The sequence below is a fragment of the Dicentrarchus labrax genome, unplaced genomic scaffold (assembly GCF_905237075.1).
Source record: "Dicentrarchus labrax unplaced genomic scaffold, dlabrax2021, whole genome shotgun sequence".
Taxonomy (NCBI): Eukaryota; Metazoa; Chordata; class Actinopteri; family Moronidae; genus Dicentrarchus; species Dicentrarchus labrax.
This window is the reverse complement of record NW_026136715.1, coordinates 19,156,386-19,166,795: the sequence shown is the minus strand read 5'-3', so window position 1 is coordinate 19,166,795 and position 10,410 is coordinate 19,156,386. Positions and strand designations below refer to the sequence as shown.

Below are 10,410 nucleotides of genomic sequence, written 5' to 3'. Positions count from 1 at the left end.
GAATTACATATTCAACTAATTACTTTGATTGATTTTACATGGTCACTGTGCGTGCTGAAATGGAAGAGCAACAGACATTTTGGTTTAGAGAGTACATTTGCAGCTTACTGTCCTTGGTGCCACAAAACTCCTGACCGTTTGACACAAAGCTTTAAAATGTGTGGTAATGAATCCACTCGGTGGAACAAAGACATGACACAGGTTTTTCTATGTGTATTTTTAAAGCATTGTATAGTGTGCAGCTCTTAATGACATGAGTGGCATTATCTTTAATCCGGAATTTCTGCATTGTTACTGGTAGTTGTTATGACCCAACGGAAAAAGCCAGCAAGAATTCAAACAACAAACAAGTAGTACTAAATATATTAGGACTGTATTACATGGCCACAATGTATCATCTTTAGGCATAATGGCCCATTTATAAAAGCAAACTGAACTGTAACTTAATCACTTTGTTGCAGTCTTTGACAGTACGAACATCATGTAAATGCACTTAACAATGACCGGAGCCGAGACCCCAACAAGAACACAGAGGCATTATTATTCTCCATCGTGGCTTCTGCTCTACAAATATCAAGAACAAAAATAAGCCTTCACATTGTTTGTAATAATGAGTTCATTTCTCTTAAAATCCCTAAATAAAATACTTCAGAACTAGCAATGAAATATTCATTTTCTAGAAGCATTTATGGGTTAACCGCAACAAAATAACAGCATAAATAAAATCTAATTATTATTTACAAATCCATTTAGGATATTCCTTTAAAAAACATCTGTCATGCAAACTCAACGTGCAGGCAACAACATGCACAAGTTACGACCAGAAAAGGGCATTTTGGACACAATTATTCATTGGCATTGCTCAGCATGAAAATATGGCCTGGTTACCTTTGGTAGCACAATTATTAAAATGAAAATCACTTAAATCCTGTTTACAAGATACATACAGTCTATGGTTAATGAACTGCAGAGTTCAATGCAGCGGAGTGCAAATGTGTGCCTAAATCAAATGCAAGTTGCAGGGTCTTTTAAGGCAACTTACAAACATAAAGACATGTTCACAATTTCATGTTGCATAAAACTTTTGAACATAGAACATTTTAGCTATATTTGATAATGCAACTCAGTTTCATGGAGGCTGAAAAGTGTCTTCTAGCTGTTTTTTTTTCACAAGTAACACAGCTGAGCCCAGAGCTTTTCAGTATATCCTGGAACGGTTTCCCTTTTAGTTACTTTTATAACAATAATCATGTGACATGACCTTTAAACTCAATCCATCAGCTGCTATTCAGTTCCATGAAGCTACCCTATGGCCCTGTGATCTGAATTACACAATCCTTCATTTCAGACCATTTAAATGTTTAAAATATGGAACATTTTTGGCTGATGTCACTCCTCTGGGAAACAAAGCACATCTTTAATGCTGAAATAACAACCCTGATGTTTGCATTCCTCAACCAAAGATGTAAACATCACAATAGTTTTTACAGTTTGTCCATCAGTGGTTAAACAAGAAGCGTTAGATTATAAAAAGCTCAATTAAGAATAAGTACCGAAGTGTCTTTTCTCTCCAACTTATATCACATGGGCATACACTCCCGAGGACCCACGTGGACAGATCTGTGAATCGCTCTTGGACGAAAAAAGGACAGGGGGCACAAAAACAAATGAGTAAACAGTCCATGCAATGCAGCGCATCATTTGCCTACAGTAGGCTGACCACTTGTCTGTAACACCAACTTCAAGAGGTGTGGCCTTCTCATGGGCTCAACTTACACACACAGATTGGTTGCGCATTACACTGTAGTGGAGCGACAGTTTCCCTCAGACAGTGCAGTGTTAACACAGACACATGGGTTGAACTCTGTTGTAATTTGGAGAAACTGTGGATCTTAGAAGCCGATCTTGCCACGGGTCATGGAGTAGCCCAGCTTGGCCTCATTGTTGATGAAGGACATGATGCCCAGATAGGTCTCGATAAGCAGGGGTCTCTCCAGGATCAGGACGCCGTTAGCTCGACCGGGGATGGGATGCTCCTTATGAGCTTTCTTTACTGCCTGCACCAGCTGGGTCCTGAAGTTGTCCAACTTGGCAAGTAAAAGAAAAATAACATGACATGTAATGGCTAATGACTAAGAAAATGCAGTTATATCCCCAGAAAATGGCCCCAGGCACTTTTGTCTTGCCGATGAGAAATAAACATCTTTGAAAGTAACTGTTCATATACAAAGTCTGGTCAGCACTGTTTGACTTTATAAGAATGACTGGCTTTCTCTCGGGTTGAATTTCATTTCTACGGCAGCAATAAGTCTTTTGTTTTCAGTTGAACTGTGACTGCTAGAGCTGTTTTTGCCTCCTACTGTGCATAAATGAACTGCTGTACCAGTGGTCACCATTGTTTGTCTAGTGAAATAAGCAGAAAGCCAATACAAAAAAAAGTTAAATTACCTTTAAAATCCATTAGATTGATGACTCAAAATGCAGTTTTAGCCTAATTTAGTTAAAGGGATTATACCTGGCAGAGAGAGGCCACCTTCTCATCAGCGTGGGCCATGGGATGCTCTGCGAAGGTGGCGTAGGGCATGTCTGTGGACCAGGGGTTCCAGCGGTTTATGAATGAGGCACGAGGACGTTTGTCCCACTGGACACGAATCCCGTAGCCTTCTCTCCTGTAAGAGACCAGAGCAGTATCAGGATCAGACAGCTACATCTGCCAGCAGTACACCAAAGCACTGCCGCCAACCTGAGCCACGTTTAATGGGCTTGCTTAGAGAGAAAGCCCGTTTTTGAATAATACTACCAACAATACAGAACTTAAACTCTTTAAGGGAACAATTATAACTAATCAACACCTAAGACAGCTGCACTGCTGCAGTATGTTAATGATTACTCATGCCACATGCATGGCAGCAGTAGAGTCCTGTTCTTAACGCTGGCATTAATATACTTTATTCATTTGCAGACTAAAATGTGTCGGCGTACTTGTTTAGGGATTTGGGTGGGAACTCAAACTCGCCCACTGAGATGGTGTCTACAGCGTTGAGAGAGATCCTGACAACCTGCTGACACAGCAGGTTGATGAAGTCGTACTTGCACACCAGCAGTGACCTGCACACACAACCAGTATGTCAAAACGCGTGTCAACAGTGTCAAGGAATGCTGTGTGTTTCCTTTAACATATGCGTAAAACAAAATATACTTTTTGACTCACCTATCCGTTATAAGCACAAGCCTCTCCCTCTCATTGTTCCAGTGGTCAACTCTGTAGAAATAGACAAACATGCCAGCTAAGTTTTGACAGTCATAAGCCAAAAACCTGGCCTTAAACAGTGGTGTGGTTAAGTAAAATGTAAATGTATAACGCTACAAGATGAGCAGGAAATATCAAATCTTTAACAAACATTTAGGGAGCAGCCTTAATACATCTCCAGCTGATGTATCTGTAAATACATATACACTTGTTTGTACAATAATCCCTGCAGTGCACACGGCAGCTCATCCAGACAGTTGCCTCCTGTAATGTAACAGTCACATGCTGCTGGGATACTCACTCAGCCAGCAGCCAGACGCTGAACACCTCTCCATCCTCAGAAGGGAGTGCCACAGTCCGGATGTCGCTCACCGCCTGCTCGATGGTACCTGGCTGAGATCAGCATCACACAACCGTCAATCATCAGCATCATCTCAGAGAGGCCAGCGTCCCTCTCCTCCCTGTAATGTGCTGCTGTAGCTCTGACAATGCGCTGCAATGCACTGAGTGTATTCACCGCCAGTACGTTTTAAAAGCGATGTGTGTCGATGAGGGTTAATCTGAGAGATACATACGCATATATTCTAATTAACAACAAGCCGGCCTCGGTGCCGATTAACGCAAGCAGTTGTCTATTACGGAGCAACTTACCCTGAACACGAAATAGTCCTTCACTTTCGCTTGGATTGTGGGGTTATGTACATGAAAGGGCGTCAGCGTTTGTAACGGGGGGCAGCAGGCCACGGAGGCTCTGTGTCCGAGGCTCCGTCCGGCCTCCGGCGGCGTGAAGGCTACCTCGACCCCCTCTTCGGTTTCCGCGGGGTGGAGAATCGCAGCGCCCGCACTCTCCTGCTCCACCGTGTCGTTCAGCTGGAGCATGGTGCCACAAACGCTGTTCGGGGAGCTTCCCGACTATATGCGCCAAGATTTAGATGAGAAAATGTCCTTTGGAGGATGCAGACTCACCCATTGCGCACGAATAATGTTTTGATTGTGAGGGCTACAAGGAAGTAGTGCCCCCTTCGCTTCACTTCCCCCTGTCATTTCCTTTCTCTTAAAGAGACATGTTTTTAACCTAGCTAATTACATAAACAAGTGTTTAGATTGGATGAGATTGGATTGGATTTCATATTTTTATCAGTGCTATAATGACTAAATAATCTGAAGTTGGGCTCACACTTTAAGAATGATTATCCAATAATAGTTGGCATGTAGTATAAATTCTAGTATTTGGCTGGTAGATAATGTCCTTGAATACCCATGTCAATTAAATTTAATTGGTTGTAGTGGTTGACAGAAATGTTGAGAGTCTGTTATTCTACACTTTATACCACTGATGCTCAGCAGTGACACATACACTTACAAAACATTAAAAAGATTTCCCTCGTTCACGTTTGCAACATGGCCTTTGGTTTGACCACATTCTCCAGTCATTTGATATTGATGACACTTCCTGATGTGTCAGTGTCAAACAGGGGCGGCCCCTGTGGACAAAAGTTGTAGTGTCTTAAGACCTGGTGGCAACCATTAGTTCATAAAAATGTTCAAACTTATGATGATTTTCTCCTTTTTTACTATTATTGATATTTAAATGCAAAAACAACAAATGTCATTCATTTAGCATTTAGTATGATGTCATTATATAGACAGACTTTCTCCCAGCTCTCTATTGTATTGTGGTATATCCTGAATTCTGTACTGTCCTCGCAAGGAGTTGCCCTCATTCAAAGCTAGACAGTTGGCTAACAATCACACACAAGCTGTAACTTTTCCAAAAGTCTGCTTGGTATGTATTTAATGAGGATTCACATATTTGTTAAACAGCAACAAAAGCACAAATGGGCAACAGAAATCAGAATATAACCAGCACACAGGAGCAGGAGGAGACGCAGCCACACTGTCTTTTCTACCATGCTTCATTAACACTGTGGGAAACTCCCTGCTCCAACACTACTGCTGGTGAATGACCAGGAGGGGGCTTTCCAGTCCACAAAATGCTATTGAGCAGTTTTACATGCACTTAAACAGAGGGCAGTTTTTTTGTTGTTTTGTTTGTTTTATTCTTGTTAAATATGATGTGAAGTTATTGGGAATTCTCTAACTTTAACAGTACCTGCAGATAAAAGTCTAATAATTTTTTCTTCTCTATGAAAACTGGATGATGCATACATATAAAGTATTATTTTCCTGTTGTCTATCACTTAAATAAAAGCATAAACAAATTACTGCCATATTATATGTGGATTTTTCATCAACAATGGTCATTCATAACATGGAAATGAGACATGTTTGAATGATCAGAAGTATTTTTATGGTTGAACACCAGTTGCATTTTGGCCACTGGAAGGGCACCACAGAGGGTAGTGCGTCACATTTTTGGGCCACCTCAGAGGGCACTTTTCCCATGGCAAAAAGGGGGGGCGATTTTCAACTGAGATTTTAAATGTTTGGAAATGCTAGATTCTCTGATACCCAGTGCTAAATAATTCCACCTCCCGAACTCCTGGAAAGGAGTTTTGACCAAACTTTGTGAACCAAAATTGAACATAACAGTCCCCCAGAGGGATCTTGTCAACTTTGAGCCTGTTACTATCTGTTTAAGAGACAGTGGTGCATAGTGAATTGTGTATGATGTTATTTAATAAACTCCATTAGTAGGTTCCATTAGTCAAAAAAAGATTTTTTAAAAACTATATCACAATGGTGTATTGGGGTTTCTATGCCATTATTTTTAGTGCTTTCTTATACAGATGATGCATCAATGTACAAATACTTGTCTGAGACCAGGTTGTAAGTGTGTCAGTATCATTGTGTACATGTACAGTTTGGCTGCATAAGTACTCATTTGATTTGAAATGGTTATACTTAATTGTTTTTTGTTTTTTTAGAATTCTAGGATTTGCTTTAAAAGGTTTACGCTTCTAACCGTAACATTAAAATTTTAAATAGTTGTCGCAGGTGAGATTACACAAGCTCAATCAACACAGTCCATTTTCAGCAAAAGGTTGTTTATTGTCAAACTGTGAATTTATGAGTTAGCACTTGTCTCTGGTTATGGGGGAGACTTGTTCATGCCACTTAAGAAAACTGAGGCTGTGATGAAGATCACATAAACTGCACAAATGACTGCTGCTGACTGCCAGTGGTTGTTTTTGTAACATTGTGTTGTTGCTCTTCAAAAGCCAGACTTTATTAGTGTGATGGATTTATTGAGGAAGCAAAGAAAGAAAGTCCTTCATTACTCACCACTAACTTGGGTTTCTGGTAAGTCTTATCTTATCTCAGCCAATTCACAACCTGTGGGAGGTCACTACATCTGACTATGTCATTAATCTTTGAACCTGTATGGATGATTTCTTTGTTTTTGTTTACTACTCCTTCAAATGTTTTTCATGTTAAGCTGTTCAATATTTACACTCTTAAACTTCAGTGAGGTTGACAATTATATCAATTTAATAATGTCTATATAAGCACTTGCAGTGTTGCAGTGGTGATTTTAAAAATAATTAAAATGTGTTTGCAGCTTTTATGTTTGTGTGCTGTGTTTTCTTTGTTGTCTTTCAGATGGCATGCACAAAGTAATAAGTGTTATCAAATGGATCTTCAGCACGTGTCTCTAATTGACTTTTCTGGTAATTATTGATCAGCAAAGACACTATTTAAGGCTGGGATTAACACAGACACTAAAGTTGAACTGCACAGACTACCACTTTGAGAATGGAGATTACAATGTGTTTTCCACTGTTGCTGCTGATCTGCTCTTTCTGCACCGCTCAGCTTCAAACAGAGTCTGACAATGAAATTATTCCACTGGAAAAGCAAACTGAACCCCAGAGAAGAGAACCAACAAATGCCTCTAACCACCAACAGACCTGTCCACAAGACTTCCATGCTCTGCTGAGAGAGATGAGTGCTTCGCTGGCTGAACAGAGGGTGGAGATGAGGCACTTACAGAGAGAGAATGAAGGTACAGTAGTATGTAAGGTAGTGAGGGAAGTAATATCAATATGAACCACTGCTTGGTTACAGCAGGTTTTTGTATAATATTGTGACAATGAACTTTTTTTGCAGTATAGCTTACAGGTTATGATGAGATGAAGATACTTCTGTGAAACCTTTTGTTTCGTTCTTCTCAATATATACACAGTGTATCAGGTTAACAACAGCAACAACACTTTCTCAGTCTAAAAAAACTCTTCTATGATTTTTAATTCTTTCTTTCACTTTTCATCTGCAGCAAGTAACTGAGGTCACTGTTACAGAGAAAATGTCCCACAATATTATTTCCCATTAACTCTCTTATAATGTCATACAACTTGATCCACAAAAAAGGATAGAAACAAAGCAGTGCTAGTTTGGCATGTTAGCATACTGTATGCTAATTAGCACTAATATGTACCAAGGTTGAGACTTTGCTGCAGTGGTTCAAGTCTGATCTGTGCCCCATTGGTGCATGTCATTCCCTCTCTCTAGCTCGTGTGGCAAATAACAATAAGTATTGATAAGGCAAAGAGTATTTCCTATTATTTAATTGTATAGGGGCAATTAAATTGATAGTGGATTAAACTAAAATAGAGGCATTTATTTCTTTATTGAAGCACAAGCAGCGAAACTGAAAGAACTGGAGTTACAGAAAGCTGAGATGGAGAGACAGAAGACTGAGGTGGACAAGCTAAAGCAACAACTTCAAGGTACTGTGTGGAGATCATCATGGCTTTGATAATGAAAATCACTTATACTAGTATATCATAAGCTCATCTTTTTTTTCTAACATATCTAATGTCCACTAACCACAGTAAACCTTGATAAGACAGTGATGATGAAATACTTGTAACTATCAAACATCATTTTCATCAGAGACAAATATGTCATGATGTCACCTTTTTCCAGCACAAACAGCAGAGCTGATCACCATTACTAAAGAGAGATAGAGAAGGTAAGACTCAAAACTAAACTAGAAATCAATAATTTGAAGAGTTTCATTCCAAAAGATATGTGCATAATTTAAACAAATGGTGCAGAGCACAACAATATAAACTAATTTGGTCACATTACTGTATCTACATTAAGTTTAGAACAATAACATTGCTCTCTCTCTCTCTCTCTCTCTCTCTCTCTCTCTCTCTCTCTCTCTCTCTCTCTCTCTGTCAGTCAATCAGGTGGCTTTCTCAGCCTCTCTGTTGGCTTCAGGCTCAGGAACTATCGTACCATTTAACACACACACTCCTCTGGTCTTCAGACATGTCATCTCAAACATTGGAAATGCCTACAATCCAAACACAGGTACTCAAATTCACAACTTTAAAAAATTAATTTGACTTTTTGTCCATGTTGACTTTAACTTGGTTGACAGATGTTGCAACAAACAATTCCCCATTTACATTCATTGACAAAAAATATCCCGCAGGTTTTTTCATTGCACCAGTGAGAGGAGCCTACCACTTTGAGTTCTACTTTGGTGCACATGGACATGCTTCATACCCTTCATGTGCTGTGTTGGTCAAAAATTGAGAGCATGTTTTCATTGCATATCAGCATCAGCCATCCTATTTTGGAAGTTCTTCTAATGGCATCACACTGCTACTAGAGGTCGGAGATGTTGTGTTTATGCGTCTGTGGGTTAAGTCTAGGATCTATGATGATGAATCTAAAATTAGCACCTTCAGCGGTCATCTGCTTTTCACTATGTGAGTAGTAAGTTAGCTATATGATAGCCAGTTTCCTTTGTATAGCGCCAAATCATAACAGAAGTTATCTAAGGACACTTGTAAGGAAGCTGGAAGCTTTCAGAGCTGGCAGTATGGGACCTAAAGCACACTCCAAAGCACAAAAGATGGATGTTGCTGGTGACAGCCCAAAGAAGGGTCCTGCAGGAGGGGTGCCCATGATCATATATTGTAGGGAGAAGCACCAGCAGCCTGCAGACATGGACTATTACTCCATTATTACTATTACTGGTATGTTGCAGCAATGTATTCACTTCCAAAATGACCTATGTGTGTGGGACAAAGAAACAATGACACAGGACAAAAGGTAGCGCCAAATGCAGGTTTAAATGAATAACAAGAGTAAGTGTTAAGTGTTCATGTAAATATAGCTAATTTTAAATTGTAAATATGTGTTTTAAAGTTATTGTGGGAGTGTTCAGTTGCCTTCACTGTTGAATGGGGTTGGTAGAGATTGCAGGTATAGATATCAGGTGGGTAAAGTGTGTTACTGTGTTAGAAAAAGGGGGGAGGGTTAGGTGTCTCCCCAGTGGCTAGAATGTGCTGTACCTGTTGTTGTCAGTCAGCCTGCTACCTCTGTGATGAGAACTGTAAATGTTTTGTAACCTGTTTATGGACACTAGTAAAAATCAGAGCTCTAAACGAAAAACCTGCTTGACTGATGCCGCTTATTTTCCCATCACATTATACACCTCAATGCTGCTGGGTTTCATCCTGTTTGTAAGGGTTTACCACCATCACAAGCCATACGACACTTTTCAAATAGAGCAGGTCTATCCCATACTACTTTTTTAAAATAGTATGGGATTAGTAAGGGAGTAGACCTTACAACTCCCAATACAATACAATACTTCCCCCTCAACTTCCACACGTAAGACAAGGTAGTCTGTGTGTAAAATGAAAGGCAAGACCAGGGCAAACAAAGTCCATTCATCCATTTAATCAAATATATAAAGGAATAACATCAAATATATGGTACTGACAACAATGAATGTTCAAGTTTTTGTATTTCATAAAAATTGTAAATTTATTATCACAACCTTTATCAATAAATGGCAACTCAACCAGGTCAAGCATTTTTTACATAGTAAAAAAACCCATTATTTTAATGTGGACAAAAGGGGTAGTGTTTCTAAGAGAAATCCTACCGAGTCTGACCTGATGGCAGTCACTTACTATATAGAAATAGGCAATCTTCTCGCTGACAGTCTTGTTTGCTTAAGTAGGTCAAATAGAGGCATCAGTATTTAATTTAGACTCATTCATAACCAGTAAAACATACCTTGTTGTAGATTTAACAACCAAGAATGTTCATTAGTGTTTTATTTCAAAGAAGTTGATCATTTATTATCTTAGCATCATTAAAGGACAATTCAACAGTTTGGTTGAGGCATTATCAATCATACTTATGAAATTATATTAAATATCATATAT

General features: G+C 39.3%; 1 protein-coding gene and 1 long non-coding RNA gene across 2 annotated transcripts; one reads left to right on the top strand and one right to left on the bottom strand.

The window, feature by feature from the left end:
• Positions 1-202: 202 nt before the first annotated feature.
• tprg1l (tumor protein p63 regulated 1-like) lies at positions 203-4,279 on the bottom strand. The gene is made up of 6 exons (XM_051424180.1): positions 3,902-4,279; positions 3,552-3,643; positions 3,212-3,262; positions 2,983-3,108; positions 2,516-2,669; positions 203-2,087 (listed from the first exon to the last, which is right to left on the bottom strand). The coding sequence occupies exons 1-6, from the start codon at positions 4,127-4,129 to the stop codon at positions 1,893-1,895; spliced, it is 846 nt and encodes a 281-aa protein (XP_051280140.1). The 5' UTR covers positions 4,130-4,279; the 3' UTR covers positions 203-1,892.
• Positions 4,280-6,955: 2,676 nt separating this feature from the next.
• On the top strand, positions 6,956-9,598 carry LOC127376846 (uncharacterized). Its single transcript, XR_007887569.1, has 5 exons — positions 6,956-7,217; positions 7,849-7,941; positions 8,141-8,186; positions 8,402-8,533; positions 8,658-9,598. It is a non-coding gene; the product is annotated as an uncharacterized LOC127376846 (long non-coding RNA).
• The last annotated feature ends 812 nt before the right edge of the window (positions 9,599-10,410 follow it).